Source organism: Stegostoma tigrinum, chromosome 1 (assembly GCF_030684315.1).
Source record: "Stegostoma tigrinum isolate sSteTig4 chromosome 1, sSteTig4.hap1, whole genome shotgun sequence".
Lineage (NCBI taxonomy): Eukaryota > Metazoa > Chordata > Chondrichthyes > Orectolobiformes > Stegostomatidae > Stegostoma > Stegostoma tigrinum.
The window spans coordinates 162,815,574-162,838,308 of record NC_081354.1 but is presented as its reverse complement, the minus strand read 5'-3'; the positions used below and the strand labels follow the sequence as shown (position 1 = coordinate 162,838,308).

Below are 22,735 nucleotides of genomic sequence, written 5' to 3'. Positions count from 1 at the left end.
ACACGTGAATATTTTCTTTTCAACACATCAGGTTGTTGAGATGAGGAGGAATTTCTTCAGCCAGAGAGTGGTGAATCTGTGGAACTCATTGCCACAGAAGGCTGTGGAGGCCAAGTCATTGAGTGTAATGAGAGAGAGGTTCTTGATTGGTTAGTGGATTAAAGGTTATGGGAGAAGGCTTTTAAAAGTGATGGAATGCATTTTTGAAAAAGAGAAACAAAATGCTTTTGGAAAGAGCAGCAGAATAGGATGAATTGTACTGCTCAATGCAAAGAACAGATATTGGCATGCTAGGCCGAATGACCTCCCTCTGTTCTGTTGTACTATGATTAGGCTTATTTCTGTTCCCTACTTCTCAACTTTCTTCTAAGCCGTTGAGATTATTTCCAAGTCTAAGGACATTCATCCCTTATGAAATCATATTAAATGCCATGTGGCTGTTATGCATGGATACTGCTTGATGAGCAAGCTTTGTGACCTCAACTTGTTATTTTTTGGCTTTAATTTTAAGTGCAATTGTACACTGATCTTAAAAACAATTACAGAAATACTCAGCCAAATTGGCAATATTTGTGGAGAGATAAGCAGTTTATATTTCAGGTCTGTTACCTTTTCCTTTTCTCGAGTAACTGATTTGAAATGTTAACTGCTTCTCTGTCGACGGATGTTATCTGACTTGCTCAGTATTTTCAGTTTTAAATTTCAGAATTCCAGCATCGTACTTCACTTTGTGCTTGAATATATTTTAGGTTTTTTTTGCAGCAATGTGAAATGGATCTTTGCTGGGCCACAACATAAATCAGTGATTTGAATGAGAAAGGCGAATGTACTGCAGCCAAGTTTGCAGATCACACAAATTTGGTGGGAAGTCAAGTGGTAAGGATGACCCAGTCTGCAGAGGGACAAAGATAGGCTAAGTGAATGGGAAAATCCTTGGAAGACGGAATATTGTATAGGCAAATACGAGGTTTTGCACTTTACGGCAGGAAAAATAGAGGAGTTGAATATTAGTTAATTGAAGATCAACTGCAGATAGTTATGGCAGACAGATTTTGGAGTTTTTATCCGTGAATCACAAACTGCTTGCACCTACGTTCAGCAGTTACTAATTAAGGCAAACGGAATGTTGGCCTTTATTCCAAAGAGAGTGGAGCATAAACGTCGTGAAGTTTGACTAAAACGACACAAGACACTACTTAGACTGCGGTTGGAACATTGAATAGCTTGGACCCCTAATTTGAGTAAAGATGGATATATGGCATTGGGGTAGTCCAGAGAAGATTCATGAGCCAGATATGAGGTGTGGAAGAACTGTCTGATGAAGAGAGTTACTGGTCACATTGCCACTGCCTCCCACTTGTAACAAGAGTTGTCATAATTTGCTGAAGCAAGTGGGTAAGGTTTGGAAAGCACTGCTCAAGATTGACAGTTATAACTAAATCTTGTTCTGACACAATAGGAAAGAGTTCCTAGGGCTTGGGGGAAAGGTCAAGAGAGTGCACACTAGTTCAATTACTTCTGCAGAGACGAAGCATGCATGTGGCAGGCCAAATTACTGCCTTTTGTACTGAGATTTCATACAGAATTGTGCTCATGATTTAGAGCATTTCATTGGAAATATCCATTATCTTGATGTTTCCAGTCTTTCATCAGCTTGTTTGAATTTTTGCAAGTTCTTGCAGTTTGTTATTTTGACACACATTTTTGGCATGAAGCTTTTTTCTATTATTCAGGGTATGTGGTATCAGCTGTGCCAGCACTTATTGTCCATTCCTAATTGCCTTGGAGGAGTGGTGGTGAGTTGACTTCTTGAACTGTTGCAATCCATTTGGTTTGAGTTCACACCAGTGCAGTTAGGATGGAAGTGCCAGGTTTTTGGCAAAACGGCAGCGAAGGAACAGCTTTATATTTCCGGGTAAGGGTGACTCGGTGCTTGGAGTGCAGTTTGCTGCTGGTGGTGTTTTCACGCATCTGTTGCCTTTCTCCTTTGAGAAAGAAGTAGTCATGTGTTTGAAAGGTGCTGGCTGGGACATCTTTGGGTTAGCCTAGATGGTGTGTGGCTTGTTGAGTGTTGTTTGTGCGATTCCCATCTAGGCAAGTGGCATGTATTCCATTTTGCTGCTTATGCCTTGTAGATGGTGAGCAGGCTGTGGGGAGCTACTGAAAGTAATGCTATTTTGTGTCCATGCGTGATGGTTAAAACCCTGCCTTGTCAGTGATGATCATTTCCTGGCACTTGTGAGACATAAAAGTCACCCAAAGCCCAAATCTGGATATTGTCCACATCTGGCTGCATTTGGACGGGGACTGCATCAGTATCTGCAGAGTTTCAAATAGTGCTCAGAATTATACACTTGGTGAACATTCCTATTGCTGACCTTGTGATTCAGTCATGTCAATAGAGTTTAACCCCCCATAAATATATCAGAATTCAATGTCAATAGATTATATTATTAAAAAGAGAACTGATAAAAACCAAAATGACTGCAGGTGCAAATTCAATGACTATCTGGAGTGACGCACCCTGGAATTACACACCTGATCAATTGCCAAGGAAACGTACAAGCCCTAAAAACAAGCAAATGCACTACAAACTGAGCTGTAATCTCCTAGGAGTCAACTCAAACTGTGAGTATGGTAGTGGAAAAGGCTGCAGTCTATGCAAGAGATATAGTTTGTCTACTCTTTTCAAGAACATTCAAGAACGGGAGCTGGATGAACTTCGGATCATTCGGGAGGCAGAGTCAGTGATAGACAAGAGTTACAGGGAAGTAGTTATTCCTAAGCATGAAGAAAGCTGGGTAACGTTAGAAGGGGGAAAAAGCAGTCAGTACAGGGATCCCCTGTGGTCATTCCCCTGAAAAACAAGTATACCGCTTTGGATACTGTTGCGGGGAAATGACCTACCAGGGGCACTGGGGTACAGGTCTCTGGCATAGAGTCTGTCCCTCTTGCACAGAAGGGAAGGGGGGATAGGAAGAGAGTGTTGGTCATTGGGGACTCAGTAGTTAGAGGGACCGATGGAAGGTTTGTTGGGAACGAAAGAGGCTCACGGTTGCCTCACAAATGCCAGGGTCCGTGATGTCTCGGATCGTATCTCTGGGGTCCTGAAGGAAGAGGGTGACCAGCCCCAAGTCATGGTCCACATAGGCACCAACGACATAGGTAGAAAGAGGGATAGGGATGTCAGGCAGGTTTTCAGGGAGCTGGGGTGGAAGCTGAGAGCTAGAGCAAACAGAGTGGTTATCTCTGGTTTGTTACCCGTGCCGAGTGATAACGAGGCAAAGAACTGGGAGAGATTTCAGCTGAACACGTGGCTGCAGGGATGGTGCAGGAGGGAGGGCTTCAGGTACATGGGCAATTGGGGCTCATTCTGGGGAAGGTGGGACCTCTACAGACAGGACGGCCTCCACTTGAACCAGAGGGGCACTAATATCCTGGGTGGGAAATTTGCGAGTGCTATTCGAGTGGATTTAAACTAGCTCAGAAGGGAGATGGGAAACTGAGGGGTAGTTCTAGTAAAGAGGAGGATTAGCGTAGGGAGGACATAGATAGCCTCTCCTGTGACAGTGAGGTCCTAAGAGGGAATTTAATAGAGACATTCAAGTTGATCAGAGCATTTGATCGGGTGGACAGTGAGAGTCGTTTTCCGAGGATGATGACATGAGTTTGTACAAGGGGGCATAGCTACAAGTTGAGGGGTGATAGATTTAAGACAGGTGTCAGAAGCAGATTCTTTCCTCGGAGAGTGGTAAGGGCGTGGAATGCCCTGCCTGCTGATGTAGTTAACTCAGGCACATTAGTGGCATTTAAACAGCCCTTGGATAAGCTCATGGATGATGATGGGATAGTGCAGGGGGATGGGCTTAGATTAGTTCACAGGTCGGTGCAACATCAAGGGCTGAAGGGCCTATTCTGCACTGTATTGTTCTATGTTCTGTGTTCAAGAACTGAGGTCAAAAGCCAGTTCAGACCTGATGGATCTATGTTGGTGAAACCAAAGATGTGCAGTCCACGTGGATTGGCCATGCTAAAATTGCCCATTGTGTTCAGGGATGAGTAGGTTAGGTGGGTTATAGGGGATAGGTCTGGATAGGATGCTGTGAGGGTCAGTCTGGACTTGTTGGGCCAAAGGGCATGTTTCCACACTGTAGGAATTCTCTTTAAAACAAAAAGATGTTATGATACCTCTCTGGCGTAGGTAGGACACAGCCTGCCCTGATCCAGGGCAGGGACTCTACCTCTACCAGGCTCCACAAGGTGGCCGTTAGTGCACACTTTTAATGAAATTGTTATGGACAGCTGCATCTGCAGTAGGCCGATTGATGTATTTGAAGTTAATTATGTTTTTCCCTTTGGGTTCCTCCAGCACTTGCAGCAGGTCCAGTCCAGCAACTAGTTCATGTAGGACTCAGTTCGACCTGGTTAGTCATGGTGTTTCTGAGCCATCCTTGATGCCCATTGAAGTCTCCCACAACAAGTATTTTCGGCACCCTTGCCGCACTCTAAGTGGTGCTCAGTACAAAGCAGAACTGGTTAATCAGATGAGGGGGTGGGGTTGGGAAGGGAAAGATACATGATTGTCAACGCCAGGTTTCCTTGCCCGTAATGAATCTGATGTCATGAGACAAGAAAGGGTCCAGTGCCACTTAAGTTTGCTTGCCAGTTTCTCTTTTGCGTTTGGCACCTTACACCATTGACCAAATTTCAGCTGATTAGTTAGAACATAGAACATTACAGCACAGTACAGGCCCTTCGGCCTTCGATGTTGTGCCAACCTGTCATACCGATCTCAAGCCCATCTAACCTACACTATTCCATTTACATACATATGCCTGTCCGATGACTACTTAAATGTACCCAAAGTTGGCGAATCTACTACCGTTGCAGGCAAAGCATTCCATTCCCTTACTACTCTCTGAGTAAAGAAACTACCTCTGACATCTGTCCTATATCTCTCACCCCTCAATTTAAAGCTATGCCTGCTCGTGCTCGCCGTCACCATCCTAGGAAAAAGGCTCTCCCTATCCACCCTATCTAACCCTCTGATTATTTTATATGTCTCAATTAAGTCACCTCTCAACCTTCTTCTCTCTAACAAAAACTGCCTCAAGTCCCTCAGCCTTTCCTCGTAAGACCTTCCCTCCATACCAGGCAACATCCTAGTTAATCTCCTCTGCACTCTTTCCGAAGCTTCCACATCCTTCTTATAATGCGGTGACCAGAACTGTACGCCATACTCCAAGTGCGGCTGCACCAGAGTTTTGTACAGCTGCAGCATAACCTTTTGGTCCTGGAACTTGATCCCTCTATTAATAAAAGCTAAAACACTGTATGCCTTCTTAACAGCGCTGTCAACCTGGGTGGCAACTTTCAAGGATCTGTGTACATGGACACCGAGATCTCTCTACTCATCTACACTACCAAGAATCCTACAATTAGCCCAGTACTTTGCATTCCGGTTACTCCTACTAAGGTGCATCACCTCACACTTGTCCGCATTAAACTCCATTTGCCACCTCTCAGCCCAGCTCTGCAGCTTACCTATGTCTCTCTGCAACCTACAGCATCCTTCGTCACTATCCACAACTCCACCGACCTTAATGTCGCCTGCAAATTTACTAACCCATCCTTCTATACCCTCATCCAGGTCATTTATAAAAATGACAAACAGCAGTGGACCCAAGACCGACCCTTGTGGTACACCACTAGTAACTGGTCTCCAGGATGAACATTTCCCATCAACTACCACCCTCTGTCTTCTTTCAGCAAGCCAATTTCTGATCCAAACTGCTATATCTCCCACAATTCCATTCCTCTGCATTTTGTACAATTATCCCATTCCTCCGCATTTTGTACAATTATCCCATTCCTCTGCGTTTTGTACAATTCTTGCAAGACAACAAGAAATTCCTTTGTACACTGAGTGAAAAAAGTGAGATGTTGCAAACCATGGAGCTTTCAGTTGGAAACTATCAACATGCAATCTGTGCTCGTAGTCTTTTGTGAGTTAAATTCACTTTGTTTAAACTTATATTACATTCTCAATGTCTGCTGTTATGTTGTGGTGAATTCATGTTTTTTTCAGTTTCAAAGGAACATTGGAAGAAGACCCAGTGAGAAATAATTGCACAGCTTCAAGGACAGATGTCCCAACTTGGACTTGCTGATTTGTTCTTGCAAAGAAACAGCATATTAAGGCCTCCTTCGTCACTGCAATAATTCGATTTTGCGATTGAATTCCACGTATATTCTTCCTGTATTCCACATCCTTCTTGAGACATTGAACTTTTGATGTGTGGTTTAGCAGAAGAAGTTTTTTTGCTTTCTCACTTCAGGTAGTTACTTGTGTTTTAGTGTAGGTGGTTAAGTTTTGATGGGCAAACGCATGTTGTATGCACACACATTGCCAGTAAGAGTCGATGGATATTGATCAGGAATTATAACCTAGCTTGATTTAATCGGGCATTTTTTTTCTGGTACTTCAGTGTATCCAACACAATAAAAAGAAAGACATGATATCGCACCTTCTATCACTTCAGTAATTGCCAGGCCACATATGGAGTGTTGTGTGCAGTTTTGGGCCCCATACCTCAGGAAGGATGTAGCGGAACGGGTTCAGAGGAGGTTCACAAGAATGGTCTCAGGAATGAAAAGCTTAACATATGAGGAACTTTTGAGGACTCTGGGCCGATACTGTTTGGAGTTTAGAAGGATGAGGGGGAGATTTAATTGAAACTTGCAGAATACTGAATGGCCCGGACAGAGTGGATGTTGGGAGGATGCTTCATTGGTAGGAGAGACTAGGACCCAAGGGCACAGCCTTTGAGTAAAGGGAAGACTTTTTAGAACAGAATTGAGGAGAAACTTCTTCAGCCATGGAGTGGTGAATCTATGGAATTCACTGCTACAGAAGGCTGTGGCGGCCAGGCCATTGAGTACATTTAAGACTGAGATAGGTAGCTTCTTGATTATCAAGGGGATCAAGGGTTACGGGGAGAGAGCGGGAGAATGGGTTTGAGGAACTTATCAGCCATGATTGAATGGCGGAGCAGACCAGATGGGCCGAATGACCTAATTTCTGCTCCTGTGTCTTATGGTCTTATAAGTGCTTTGGGATAATAGTGTTCTAATGGGCGAAGTGCAAAAACAACTGTACGCAGAAGGGGGCCCCATAAACGACAGTGAGGTTACAACCAAATAATTAATTTTCTTGATATTGGTCGAGGGATGATTTATTGCCTGCTGATCAACTTGATTGCATTATATATGTAGAAGTATTGTGTGATTTTCAGAGTTTGTTGAATAGAAGCTTGTTGGCACTTTTTTTTTGAAAACTTTGCAAAGGCATTTGAAAGGAATTGTGTTTTTCTTTTTAAACTAACTTGATAGTGATACAAAAAAAAGACTTCCAAGGTTATGATTTACCAAAGTTTAATCATTGTCAAGTGATCAGACTGATCACTGTGGGTAGTTTTCCTATATTGTCTTGAGGCTACGATGAAGACCTTGTCTTCTCAATGTCTTCCCTCACCTGGGGCATGGTGACTCGAGTTAAATCACCACCGGACATCTTTGTAATGAGAGCACAGCTTATGGTCCTTTGGGACTATGGCAACTTTCACTTCTTATTACAGTTCATCTGGAATTGATGGGTGATTACTTTGTTCTAAAACCGGGTTGTTATGTGCAGAACGTGAACAATTGCCATGGGAAGAAGACATAGTCTGGAATACTGACTTTGGCTACTATTGTACATTGTGGAAGATAGCAAATTGTGACTCTTACTTTGTAGATCTAACATGGTGAAGCATAGGAGGCCACAAGTGAATGAATCCAGATGCTAAATTGTATTCTAAAAATAAATTTGAAGAAAATCCGTGCTAAAGAAAGGCCATTGGATCTAAAATGCTGAGATGCTTTTCTCCACGCAGATGTTGCTAGATGTGCTCAATTTTTCAGACAGTATCCATTTTGTTTCTGATTTCCAGCATCTGCAGTTCTTCAGGATTTTCTTTAACAAAATCAGTTGTGTTACTGTTGTGTTTTCAATGTAAGCTAATGTCCCAAGGCTCTTTCTGAAGCGTAGCAAAACCAAAAATGAATCCAAGGCACATGTGAAGATAGATCCATTGAGTAAGAGCTGATTGGATGAGATATCATATTAACGAGTGCCCAAAGTAAATTTTTTGGAACAAACAATAAACATGAACCCTAGCTAGCAATGGCCACATTCTATGAATAAATAAAATTTTAAAGAGGAAGACAGTGATAGAAATGGATGAAATTCCAGAGCTTGTAGTCTGGGAACGAAAGGTAAAGCCATTGGTGGTGGCACAGTTAAATTTGGGGGTACCCAAGGTTAGATATCCACAAAAGTTGTGATATTTGGTGAAGACTTCAGAGATACCCATTTTCAAGATTCTAAATGATTTGAAAATGAAGACGAAACTTTAAAATCAAAGCATTGCTTTATTGGAAATCAGTGCAGTCAGTGAATGCTATGTTGTTACAACTTAAGGAAAAGACCACAAGTTTGTGGAGAATTAAGTGCAGGGGAAGAGTCAGGTGTGTACAGGACAAATCAAGCCTAAAGAAAGCAAAGGCATGGATGAAGGTTTCAACAACAGAAGAGCTGAGAACACAAAGTCTAGCATAAATTTTGAAGGGCAGTTCTTGCAAATTATTGCCACAGGACTAAGCGGAGAACAGCTAAGATAGAAGCTCTAGGTTTTTGTCAGGTGCCGTGGCTGTAATTACATAATGTCAAACTAAAATTATAGGTATTATAAATTGGAGTTTGTCTATTAGAAAGTTGAAGCACAGATTTCTTTTTCAAACGTTGACATAAAAAGTCAATTTATTTGCTGTATGCAAGGTATTAATGGAATTTACTTTGGCTTAAAAGTAGAGGTACTGCTGTTCTGCTAAGAAAATACCTACTTTCCAATTACAGAATGCAAAAAATCACTGTGATTGTTGGGAATAGAATAGAAATTCGTTGTCCCGTGTACTTTTACATGAAAAATAGTGAAAAAATGTATAAGTTGCCACATCACTGCACCTATTTTAGTGACAGAAGTCAAACCTTTAAAAAAAATTTCCATCACAGTTTGGTTAAAGGCTCCTGGGCCCAGGTGAAGCCAATTTAAGCAATGATGGAATATCCTGAAGACACAGCCAGGATGAGTGCCACAGTGGAATGAGACCACCACACCATGCTCTGGAATATTGGGCTGGAAGCCTCTGCTGTAGAAAACCATTATGCCTGGCCAAGACCACCACACCAGGCCACTGGAAGCCACCTCAGCTCTGGGCTGGGAGAAGCCTCCTTTTCCCCATCTGACACTTCTTCAGGTGCTGCCGCTGATGCACTGTTCATCCCTTTTGCTGATGCTTGTGCTCCTTCAGGTGCCTGGGCCTAGCTGTGACTCTGGAGCCTCAGCCCACCGATGGGTTAGGACCAGAGAAGTAAGCCTAGGACCTGCTCGTTGCTTGACGGGAGACCCAGGCTGGGGTGGAGCAGTGCCCAGCTTGTCCTGCTATTGCTGCCTCACGTGGCTGCCTCCTTCACCTGCCACTCTCCAGTGTAAAGAAAAGAACACAAAGAAAACAGAGCAAAACTAGGAAGGAGGAAGAAAAAGGGAGTAATTGTCCTGTTTTTGAATGAAGTTTTGGTTCCAAGATTATTTCAACATCTTGTCTGAAATTATACTTGAATTGCCTGGATGAATATAGCTTGACGCATCCAGACCATTGGCATCCCAAACCACTTGAAAAGTTCTGTCCCTTGATCCCTAGTGCTGCAGTACCCACCATCTATAAAATGCACAGCAGTGACTATCCAAGCTTCCTTCCACAGAATTTTCCAAACCTGTGACCACTTTCTCCTGGAAGTGCAGTAGTAGAGGGACGTACAACCATGTTTGGATTCCCCTCCAAGTCTTTCCATATTCTGTTTTGGAATTAGATTGTCATCCAGCAATGAAGAAACAGCAATCCTGGAATTCGCTGCTTTCAAATATTTCACTTTATTGGTTGTAGCAGTTGAAGAAAGACCAACAGCACCAGCTTTGAATAAGCAGTTCGCTATATGAAATAAATACTGGTCTTGCAAGCCGTGCAGACACTTTTTTTTTTTCTCAATCTGGTCAAAATCTTGTTACTAAAAAGTGCGTGAGTTGTTAACTCAGCAAGTTACTGACCAAACCCACATTGCTTTTAGCCATATGATGGCAGTGTCAAATTCTAACCTGGTTAGTTCATCTCCGATATACGGCTTCTCTAGTGGGTAGTAGAATTTGACTAAATGTCCGAGCTTGATGCCTCAGCTTGGCTAAAGCAGAAACAGAGCTATTGCTTTGGTCAGGGTTTGAATACAGATTTTTGTTTTGGTTTTTCAGTATTGGAGCCATACACTGGTTCAGGCAGCATCTCTTAGAGAGAAATGGATAATGTTTCAGGTCACTGACTTTTCATCAGAACTGAAAGAAGGGAAATTGGCCTTATTTTCCTTGGAGCAGATAAGATCAAGACATGACCTTGTTGAGGTATTGAAAATTATAAATAACTTTGACAGCAGGGTAAAGAAGATATTGTATTTCCACTAATTGGTTTGTCAGTAACTAGGGTTCACAATTTCAAGATTGTCAGTCAAAGAGCTTGGAGTGGGATGTGGAGAGATTTGGAATGCACTGTTTCGGAGAGTGGTGGAGGTGGGTTCCATAGGAAGTTTCAAAATCCAGCTGGATATATATTTGAACAGGATGAAGTTAGATGGCTATGGAGATAGGGCTAGAGAGTGGGACTAGTTGGGTAGCTCTTTTGAAAGCCAGCACAGACACAGTGGGTTGAACGACCTCCTTCCATACTGGAAAAGTCAATGATTGTGTCTTGAAGGGAGCACAGGGAGGTGGAAGTGAGATATTTAGGGGAGGAATCCAGAGATGATGATCTGGGTAGGTGAAGGCACAGTTAAAATTGAGGACACATTTGAAGAGTACAATAAAGGTTATGGTCCTGGAGGAGATGACAGAGTTGGAAAGAGACTTCAAAGGATGAGAATTTTAAGGATGATAATTTTAAAATTGAGTCATTGCTTCGCCAGGAGTCACTTCTTGGCGTACAGGTGATGAACATGGTATAAATCAGAAGACAAAAGTGCACAATTTTGGATGACTTCCAGGTTACAGGGGATATTTTTAAATTAAAAGTTCAGGTTTGGTTTGTTAATGTTATGACAGATTTGTGCATCTTACTAAACTCATGGTTTTGTCAATGGTGATTTTACAGTAAAGAATTGTGGCAGAACAGCCTTGGCCAAGACTTCTTCAGAAATGTCAAAAGTTGACTCGTACCTTTTATATCTTGGAAAACTTTGACTATTGAGGATACTTAACTAAATAAGAGACAGTGTGATGCATTAACATATGTAATTAAGTTGAATATTGTAGATGTGTCGGCATTAAATGTCTCATTTTGTGATATATTTTAAAAAGCTGCATTGACAACTTACGACCAGTGTACATGGTTATCCATACGTGTACTTGTACAAAGGTTGGTCTATTGTACACTGAAAACAACTACTGCTTTGGGGAAATCTGTAATATGATGAGTATCCCAAACAGGAGTCCAAGTGACAGTACACTAAAACATATTCAATACCATACCCGCATATAAAAAAATTTCCTATTTTCATTCTTCGTTTGTTTCGTGATTTTTGCTATGGCCAGAAATTGTGATTATATTTACAAGTTCTGCTCTAATCCATTATTAAGAGGCATAAAAGACAGGAATAAGCTGTTGGAAATAGTAGGAACTTGAGATGCTGGAGCATCTGAGATAACAAGGTGTAGAGCTGGATGAACACAGGCCAAGCAGCATCAGAGGAGCAGGAAGGCTGACATTTTGGGCTTAGTCTCCTCTTCAGAAAGGTCTAGGCCTGAAACGTCAGCCTTCCTGCTCCTCTGATACTGTTTAGCCTGTTGTGTACATCTAGCTCTACACCTTGTCATTTCAATAGGCTGTTGGAGCCATCTTTTTATTTGAAGGCTGGTCACCTCAACTTACTCAGTCCTTCACAGAACAGAGTGTTTGTACTATTAAACAGGATTAAAAGTGTAGCATTACAAAAGTATGAGATTTGAACGAGAGGAGTTTGTCATAGTCGTAGAGCCTGGGAACAAACCCTTCAATCCAACCAGTCCATTCTGAACATAATCCCAAACTGAACTAGCCCTACCTGCCTGTTCCTAGTCCATATCCCTTCAAACCTTCCCTATTCATGTACTTATCTCAATGTCTTTTAACCATTGTAATTGTAAAACTGATGAACAGTTTTCAATCAAGTTGGTCATATTTTCATTTTGGTAATGATTTTTCTGAATGTCTGTGTGCATTCCTTCTGATCCATTATCTTGATCTGTTTTGGGATCTATCACTGCATTGTTTAAATTTTCTCCTGACGCAAAATGAAGTCTGATCAAGTGAAAGTGCAGAGCTACTTAGAGGATTTTGAGCACCCAGTGAAGTATTTATTTCAGTCTGAAAATTGACTCAGAGCTTCCAGTTGCCTGCCATTTCAACACCCAACTGTGTTTCCTAGCCACGATATTTGTCCCTGGCTTGCTACAGTGCTCTGGTGAACTTGGGCACAAATTAGAAGAGCAACACCTCATTTTCAGCTGGGGAACCCTGTGACCTTTTGGATTCAGTATTGAGTTCACTCATTTTAGGGCCTGAGCATCTTTTCTCATGTAACATATCCCATTACCCACACCCCAGGCCTTATCATATGGACTGCTGCCACTAACGATCCCTATTGGCTACTATTCCTTCTCGCAGACTGACCTTTGCCCACTCTTTTTTTTTTTGTATGCCCAAATGCTTTTCTGTTTCTGAGCTCCATCTCCACCGATCATTTATTTCTCCCCACCCACCCCCCCACCCTTCTCGAGCATCTATATCAACCTTTTCCTAGCTACAGTCAGTTCTGAAGAAGGCTGAACCTAAAAATTTGACCAAGCTTTCTCTCCTGAGATGTTACCTGACCCGAGTTTTTCCAACAGTTTCTGATTTTTCTTGCTGATTTCCGGCAGCTGCAGATCTTTGAGGGTTTTTTGTAGTATTTGTTTCTATAAGATTTCCTCCTTAAATTTGCTTTCTGATTTTTTTTTTTCTTCTCTTCGATTTCCACGGAGGTAAGGGCTTGCTGTTCTTGTAGCCACTGACAACAAGCCACCTGAAATTAACAATGTAAGTGAGAACTCTGGCAGTATTATATTCTCAGTTAACAACTTAGTAATTTTTTATGATTAAAAGTGAATTGCATCTTAATTTTGGCTACGAGCATTCTTCTTGTCCCATTTATTTAACATAGCCACTTTGTGAGAGGAATACAAATTGTGTGCTGATCTAATGTTGTTCAGAATCAAGAGATAGTAGGAACTGCCGATGCTGGATAATCTGAGATAACAAGGTGCGAAGCTGGATGGACACGGCAGGCCACGTAGCATCAGAGGAGCAGGAAGGTTGATGTTTCTGGTCGAGACCCTTCTTCAGAAATGCAGAAGGGTCCCAACCTGAAACGCCAACTTTCCTGCTTCTCTGCTGCTTGGCCCAGTTTGTTCAGAATCAACATTGTTTACTAACAAAAGGAACATAACATTATAAAAGATCTGTGTCATGCATTAAAATCAGTCATTCCCTGTTATTGCTGGTGTTATTTTGCCAGTAGATACCTTTTGAAAATACCGACAAAGATATCTATCTCAGGTCTTCATCTCGTAAGCAAATAGACGTGATTTCTTTGACAAGCCTCTGTGAAGCTTGGAATATTGGATATAACACAAATAGTTGCATTTCCAAATTCAGAATCCCTTTAACAGTTATTAATTGATTATTTGTTTAGCCTGTTGTGTTTCTGTTTTGCGAGAGAGAATCTACTTGCAAGTATAATTTGGTAAATTCATTGTCTTTTTCGTATGCTCAAAATTGTCACTTGTCAATTTCTATCCCTTCTACTTTGTCTTGATGCATTTCACTTCTGCTTTTCAATGATGCAGATGGGAATTATTATATAGAAATCAAAGAGTTGGATTCTTTGCTTCCTTTGAAATCTTCCTTCCACTTTTTTTTTCTTCTACTTTGTTTGCTTAGGATGTGGGCATCCCTGCCTATCTAAATGTCCATCCCAAATTGGCACTTGCAGGTCAGTCACATTTGCTGTGACCCTGAAGTGAAATGTGGGCCAGACCGGGTAAAGATGGCATACTTGCTCCCCCAAAGGTCATAAGTGAACTGCATGGATTTTTATGGCGAAGAACGGTGATACCAAAGTCGGCATTAGATGAGCTTTAAACTCTGAAGTGATTGAAGCCAGTGAGGTAAATTAAAATCCAGTGCGTAAGAGAAATTGATATCCTTTCAGCGTTAATCCATTTTGGAAATCTATACGTAAAAATCAAATCTTTCTACTTCCATTGAAAAAAAAAGTAGGAAATGCATTTACACTAGCTGCTTTGCTTGTTGATAAATCAAAGCACCTGTAGAATTCTTCAACACGGGATGAGGTGATGGTGGCTGTCTGAACTCTGTAATTTCTGTGTGATCCAAGAAGAAAACTCTGTTACTAAAACTAAGGAAAGCTGAAACATCAATGCTTGTATTCATTCCTGTCAGTAAAATATAACTATGCTTATGCTAAATTACCATTGAGTTTTTTTAAATGTAAACAGCAAGCAGCAAGAGATATTTATTTCAGTATCTTGGCCAAAGAGCATGAAAGTCATGACCATATTGCCAACATTGAATTCAGACCAATTTCTGTTCTGCTTATCATCTGCACTCTTGCCGTCACACCCACCTGATATTACTCAGTGCTGTTACTGCCTTTTGCAGCACGTAAAACAATCAGCCTTAATTCTTCAGGTTCAGTAAGGTTGTAAATGCCAATCAGATCTGTATTGGGGAAGACTGACTTGATATCTTGTGATAGGGAGAACAACAAGAAACATAAGAAAAATGAGGCTTCATGCGTTTGGAGGAGGGCCAGGGAGGTGAATATTAAGTGGCCAAAAATGTCCTGACTAAACCTTAATTTTGTTTCCGTTACATCTTAATTATGTTTTAGAGCTGTTGGCGGTCAAAGTATTTATTTGCTCTAAATGGATAGTACGGTGTCGATAGTGATTTTACAGTGCCACAGATCAGGAGGTGTTGGCTAATGCAATATTAATTTGCATCTGTGTCTTTTGAAAACTTTGCAATTCCAGCCTGAATCATTATATGGCAAAATAACAACCAAGATAGCAATCTGGCTGATTTACAAATGAGGCGAAATAAGTTTCTATGGCCTTTTAAATTGTGAGAGGGCATTGGAAAAAAAAGGGCTGTTCAGTTCATTTGAGTCTACTCCTTTCACAGATCTTGTGCAATCTGTCTTTGTCTCAGTCGTGTAATCTGAAGGCAGTTGCTGTTGAAATAATTAAATTCTGAACTGTAATCCAGGCGAACTCCAGAATAATTCTGTATTTGTCCATTTATGCCACAGGACAATTCATTTTATCTAATGTGTGTATTTGACTGCGGGACAGGGGAATACAAAGAGAAGGAGAAAATTAATGAGAACAGATTGCACCATTGATAGATTTGTTTCATGAAAGGATCTCTCGTGTGATTTTTTTTTTACTTTGTATTTTTAAACGATTTATGTTACCCACCATGGAGGCAAACTTTGCAATTTCAGCTTGACTGTATTTAATTCCACTCCATTGTTTTGGACACCAAAGATATAAAATCCGTGAATCACTTTAAGTATAAACTGATGCATCAATACTTTGAAATTAGTTGTAGAAATTTGTCAAAGCTGGCTGTAATAATTTTTGCATGGTTTAAGACAAAAACTGTTTAAGTTCACTCTGGTACATCTATGAATTTATATCAACAGCCTAAAGAAGATCAAGACAATGAAGGAGCCAAATGCGAAGCAACCAAGGACAAGGATGTCCCAGTGAAATATCATGTAGGGGATATGGTGTGGTCCAAAGTATCTGGCTATCCTTGGTGGGCTTGCATGGTTTCTTCAGATCCCCTGTTGAATACCCACACAAGAGTAAAAGGTATTTAAAACAATAACAGGTTAAATTTAAAATTTGTTTTTCTCTGTTGCCCTCGTATCTCTTCATATTTTTCGTTTCCCAAGCCTATAGCACAATTGCAATCCTTGACCATTTCTAGACATTCAACGCATTTGTTTGTTTGACTCCCATAAAATGAGCCTGCAGTTAGTTCCTGATTTTTTTTTTTGTTTAAAGATCTTTCCTAGTACTTAGTGACACTTAGTACGTTCAAGTTAGTACCCAGACTGCTTCATCCTCCTTCTGCGTTGATCTTTCCAGCGAATGTTACCCTTCCAGTTTTGTCATACTCTTCCTGTCAAATTTTTTGGCCAGTGTTGATTATATAGATTTTTGAAAGCTAATCAACCAATACAATCTATCTTCCGGATAACTGGGATTGAATGCAAGTGAGAATAGGGGCAGTTTTAAGTTTAGAAGGTAGAAATGGAACAAAGGCAGGTGCAGATGAGGGGTGGGGGCAAGGCTATTGCAAAGAGATTAGTGAGATGAAGAATGTTGCATGTGGAGTCAGGAAGGAGAGGAGGAAGGTAGAAAAGAATTTTAAACCTGTCAGCAGAGGCGCATTTCGTCAGCTGTTCAAACCAGGAAAACTTGAAATGAGTGAAGTAATAAATTTATTGTCCACCTGTTCAAGAGCTACAGATCAGGGTGGGTGGCGGAAAATGTACAAATGCATAAAATTTGGATCAAGAATTGGCCGCTGAGACCCTTGAACCTGCTCTACCATTCAGTGAGGTGATGTCTCATCTGATCACTTCCGAATCCTGCCTACTGATGACACTTTACTCCTTACTTGGCAAGAATCTGTTTACCACCTTGTCTGAAAAAAAATTGCAAGATTATAATTCCATTGCCTTTTCAGGAAGAGTCACAAAGACTCAACCCTCTGAGGGGAAAAAAAACTGCCTTAAATTGGTGATATTTTAGTTTTAGATAGCGATTCTGAGTTCCAGATTCTCCTACAAAAAGTAACATCATTTTCATGTGTACCCGATCAAAACCCTTTGTGTCCTCTATTTTCCAATCAAGTTTCTTACTTTTAAACTCTAACAGATGCACATCCAAGCTTTCCTCATGAAACACCTTCCAGGTATGAGTGTAATAAACATTCTGAACTGCTGCCAATACACTTACTTTCTTCTTTCAGTAAGGATAACAGTACTCGTTAATCCTGATGTGGTTTCAGGATGTCTTGTATAATTGAAGAATGATCAATTCCTCTTCCAATAAACAGTAACTTTCTATGAGGCATTATAAGGGCTTGTTACTTGCCTTGTAACCTTTTTACAATGAATGTGCTAAGAAATCCAGATTCCTGTGCATCCTGAAGCTCTGCAGTGTCTCTCTCCATTTAGATAAGGTGGTTATTTTTATTCTTAGCGAAATAGATCATTTTCCGTTTCTCCATATTATAATCTATTTGCCAGATCTTTGCCTATTTAATGAATCTGTATACCTTTTTCAGCCACCTTGTATCATTCAAGCGGCTTACTTTGCTACCTAGTTTTGTCTTGTCAGCAAATTTGGTAGCCATGTATTCTGTTCCTTCATCCAAGTCATTTATTTGTAAATTGTGAAAATTTCAAGAACAAAAACAGAAGTCGCTAGAAATATTTAGCAGGTCTGGCAGCATCTGTGAAGAAAATAATCAGAGTTAATGTTTCTGGCCTGGTGACCCTTCCTCAGAACCTTGCTTCATTCACTGGACCCAAAATGTTAACTGATTTCTTTTCTTCACAGATGCTGCCAAACCTACTGAGTATTTCCAGCAGCACCTGTTTTTGTTCCTGATTCACAGCATCCACTTTTCTTTTGGTTTTTATTTAGTAGAAATTTTGAGTCCTAGTACTGATCCAGGTGACATTCCACTCAACATTTTGACAACTACCATATCAGTCGTTTTTGCCTGTTGTTTCCTATTAGCTTGTGAGTTTCGTATCCTTGCTAAATTTTTAACCCACTCCTCCGGGAGGTTTTATTTTCCACAGTAACCTTTGTGATGACTTATTAAATGCCTTCTGGAAATCTAAGTACAGTATATCCACTGGGTCCCCTTTGTTCACAGAATGTTGATCTTCCAGACAGCTTTATTAAATGCAATTTCACTTTCACGAAAGCATGTTGAACTTTAGTTAGAGTCCTGTTATACTATCTTCCAGCATAATACCTAGATGTTCAGCTAACTAGCCTCTAGATCCCTACTTTCTAAGTTTCTCCTTTTATTGAATCAAGGTGATATGTGGGCTACTTCACAATATGATGGCACCTTCCCAGAATTTAAGGATTTTTTGGAGAACTTGAACTTGAACTATCTCGGCCACTTCTTTTCAGACTGTTATGATTCTCATGTGTTATTAGACAAGTTTATGAAATGATCTTGGAGTAAGATTCCCCAGGAAACAGTAACCTTTATGTTGTAGAAATAAAGTTTCAGTTTGGTGAGAAGCTTGAGTCAGAAACAACTGTGCCAGAAACTTAAATGAGACTAATTACATAAGGATAAGGGGAGAGATGGAGTGGACTGAGAAAGGAGCATAGCAGAAAAGATAGTTGAAGAACAACGGCAGATGTTTAAGCAAGTAGTTCATAACTGAGAGCAACCAGTGTGGAAGATGGATTCTAGGAAGGTGATACTGCCCATCCAAAACCAAGGAGTTTTCCTTTTTATCACCTTGAGGACTTCCATCAGAGCACCCATAACAAATGACAAAGAACCAGTACAGGAGCAGGCCCTCTGGCCCACCAAGCCTACACTGACACATCATGTCTTTGTAAACTAAAAACCTTCGGCATCTATACTGTGTATCCCTCTGTTCCTTGCCTATATTTAGGTTTCTGTCAAGATGCTGCTTAAACTTAGTAGTTATATCTGCTTTTAACCACCTCTGGCAGTACACTGTAGGCACTTAGCACCCTCTACATTAAAAAATTTAATTGTTTAAATTTTTCCCCCTTTTACCTTAAAACTATGTCTCCTAGTAATTTACATTTTACCCTGGGAAAATGACTCTGACTATCCATTCAACCCATGCCCCTCATAACTTTATGAATTATCAGGTTGCCCTTCAACTTCCGTCATTTAAATTTGTCTAATCTCTGTGTGGCTAATACCCTCCAAACCAGGCAACATCATGATTAATGAGGCAACCAGAAATGTACGCAATATTCCAAAGGCGGCCTAAGAAAGTACTGTACTTTCCGATATTCTATGCCCCAACGAATGGAGGCAAGTATACCATGCACCACCTTGACACCATTCTCCACTTCTGTTGCCACTTCAAGCAAATTGTGGACCTGTTTAACCCTCAAAATTATCGAGAAAATAAGCCTAATTTATATAGTGTCTCCTCATAACCACTGATTTGACCTTGGTTTCATTCTTGGAGCAGACACAACATTGGTCTACAAGGCCAATATATCCGTCCTAAGGTGTGGTAGCCTGAGCTGCTCTCAGTATTTGGTGAGGTTCAAACTGCAGCATAACTTGTGTCTTTATACTTCCATCCATCATCCAAAATAGATAACCTGTCACTTAATTACATTGAAATCCATTTGCCATAATTGCCCATTCACTTTGCATAAAATTAGAAAAGGATATCCTATTCTGCCTAGCTTGGTGTCATCAGCAAATTTGGATATATAACTTTCTGTGCCATTATCCAGGTTGTTAATAAATAATGTTAATAATTGAGGGCCAAATACCCATCTTGCCAATTTGAGGATGTGCCTATTTTTGCTACTTTCTTGTCACTGAACCAATTTCCCAGTTTTTGTCAGTAATTTGTCTTCATTTCCATGGATCTTCTTAAATGAGCCTAATCACATAAGGATGAGGGGAGAGATGGAGTGGACTGAGAAAGAAGCTTAGCAGAAAAGATAGTTGAAGAACAGTGGCGGATGTTTAAGAAAATAGTTCATGACCCACAGCAAGGAGTGTGTTTACTTGAGTAAACAACCTGTACAGTATTTTCTTAGGCCGCCTTTGGAATATTGTGTATATTTCTGGTTACGTCATTTACCATGATGTTGCCTGGTTTGGAGGGTATGAGCCACACAGAGATTAGACAAATTTAAATGTCGGAAGTTGAAGGGCGACCTGATAGTTCATGAAAGGCTGTTTATCAGAAGCCTTCTGGGAATCCATATAAACAACAGCTATCAACATTACCCTTTCCACTACCTTCAAGACAACTTCAAAAAAAATTCTGTGCTTGCCAGGCTTGACACAAATCCATACTGGCTCTCTCTAATGCACTGAAAGTTTTCAAGGTGTTCAGTTACTCCATTGATGAAGTGGTGGCAAAAGGATATTCAAAGAGTTGTAGGTTCCATGCGCAGTAAAGAGTAGCAGTCGTATACAAAATGTAATCAAAAGGGTTCATCGTGTATTAGCCTTTTTAACAAACGGGCAAGAATGCATGAAAGAGCGAGTTTTGACTCTACTCAACAAAGCCCTGACATCTGGACTAGTGTGTGCAGTTCTGGGACTGCATCTCAAAAAGTGTAGACCAATATCCGAAGGAATGGATTGCAGAGCCACCAAACTGTTAAGGATTCCATTAAGGTCACACAAAAAGGCTTAACAGAGGTTAAGGACTAAGGGTTTTAGGATTTTGAACAGAACTGAAAGAGTAGATGGAAAGAAACTTTATCAAGACTCAAGATACCACGGCCATAAAATTAAAAATAAAATCAAAATATTCAAGACAGAAATTGAATAGTACGAATTGATACAAAGGATGGGAGAAATGTAGAATTGATTATGTAAAATGTGAATTCTAGGTCTGTTAATAATTGCAAATCTGAAATTAATAGACATGAGGATAAAAGGATGCAAAGTCAAGGTAGAAGAATTTTTTTAACTCATTTATTCATGGATGAGGGTGGCCAACAGTTGTCGCCCATCTCTGTTGCAGTGCAGTTAAGCATCAACCACATTGCTGTGGGTCTGGATTCATGTGTAGTTGAGCTCAGGCAAGAGCAGCCGTTTCCTTCCCTAAAGGACATCAGTGAGCCACGTAGAATTTTCCAACAATCAGCAGGGGACCATGGTCATCATGAGACTCTTGATTCCAGATTTTTATGAAGTCAAAATCTATCTGTTAAGAGGCATGGACTTGTAGGGCTGAAGGGCCTGTTTCCATATTGTAGGGATTCTGTGATCTGTGATTGAAACAAATCAGCCATAATCTCTCAGAACAATACAATGACTCCAACTGCACGAACTCAATAATGAGGAACAGTGGGCCTTTCAGCCCTTGAATCTGCTTTGTCACTTGCAATGTATAGGTTGACCCAATTGTAACCGTAATGTCATATTCCTGTATATCCACTGACACTTCCCTTGTTTTTGTAAATACTGGATCGCGCAGCTTAACATCTTGCAGGAGTGCCTTCATTACATGTACTGCAATGATTCAACAAGATGGTTCACTATCCATTTCTCAAAGGATATTTGGGAAGGGTAATAAATGCTGACCTTGCTTGCAACATCCACACTGCTGAGAATGAACTTCCTAATCTAAGTACTTGTGCATTTTTATGTAAGCATAACTCTTGCTCGTAAATCTACCACAGGTTGTGGTTCTAATGTAGAGGGCGAAGTATTTTAAATGACTCTTTGATTTGTTTCCAACTCTGCATTGTTCTAGACTTGTCATTATTGTAATACTTCGGAGATTTGGATTGATACAAGTTTACTTTTACTGTAAATTAACGAGTCCAATTATCATAATTCTTTTTCATAAAATGGACCCTAAAATAGTACCACTTGTCTGTTGCTGGTTGTTTAATTTCAATAAGCACTAGATAGTAATTCTTATTTCAGTGTCAAACCAGCCACAGTTGACGTGTCAGCCTTGCACTAACCTAGGACTTAAGATTTTTATCTTGTTTCTATTTTAAAATCTCATAGTGCATGGGCATCATTTAAGGCAGAGGAAAAGCGGTGAGGTAAACAGGAAAACCCCAGAGGACATAAAATGACCATTTGTAGATGTTGGAAAATGATGACAGTGAGTGTTTCACTGGGGAACACAGCACCACAGATGGCTCAATTGCATAAACAAGGAGGAGCAAAAGCCCAAGGGCAACAGCAGTATGTGACTCGGTAGTTAAGGTGCGGACAGGTGTTGCTGTGGCTGCAGATTTGATGTTGGGGTGGTGAAGTGCCTCCCTGGGACAAGGGTGCAGGACATCCTCAAGGTAGAAGTGTCATGTGTTAAAGTCAAGGTGCTCAATGCTTTAGGTAGAGTGAAGAGTGAGGTCTTGCATCATGAAGGCAAAAAACGAGTAGTAGATTACAAAGCACAACCCCCAAGGTTGTAATCTCTGGATACTACCACAAAAAATATTCATTTAGCGCCTTTACTATCTATTCGGACTCCACGCACAACTTCCCACTACTGTCCTTGACTGACCCTATTCTTACTCTAGTCATTCTTTTATTCCTGACATACCTATAGAAAGCTTTAGGGTTTTCCTTGATCCTACCTGCCAAAGACTTCTCATGCCCCCTCCTGGCTCTTCTTGGCTCTCTCTTTAGGTCCTCCCTGGCTAATTTGCATCTCTCAAGCACCCTAACTGAGCCTTCACGC

The 22,735-nt window shown here is 40.7% G+C and overlaps 1 protein-coding gene across 3 annotated transcripts in view; it reads left to right on the top strand.

The window, feature by feature from the left end:
• Nucleotides 1–22,735, top strand: part of nsd2 (nuclear receptor binding SET domain protein 2) — a 144,622-nt gene that overhangs the window by 28,717 nt on the left and 93,170 nt on the right. For all 3 annotated transcript variants that reach the window (XM_048529530.2, XM_048529511.2, XM_048529519.2), the window contains exon 3: nt 15,947–16,118. In XM_048529530.2, the coding sequence (XP_048385487.1) occupies nt 15,947–16,118 (172 nt within the window). The remainder of the gene's footprint in view (nt 1–15,946; nt 16,119–22,735) is intronic.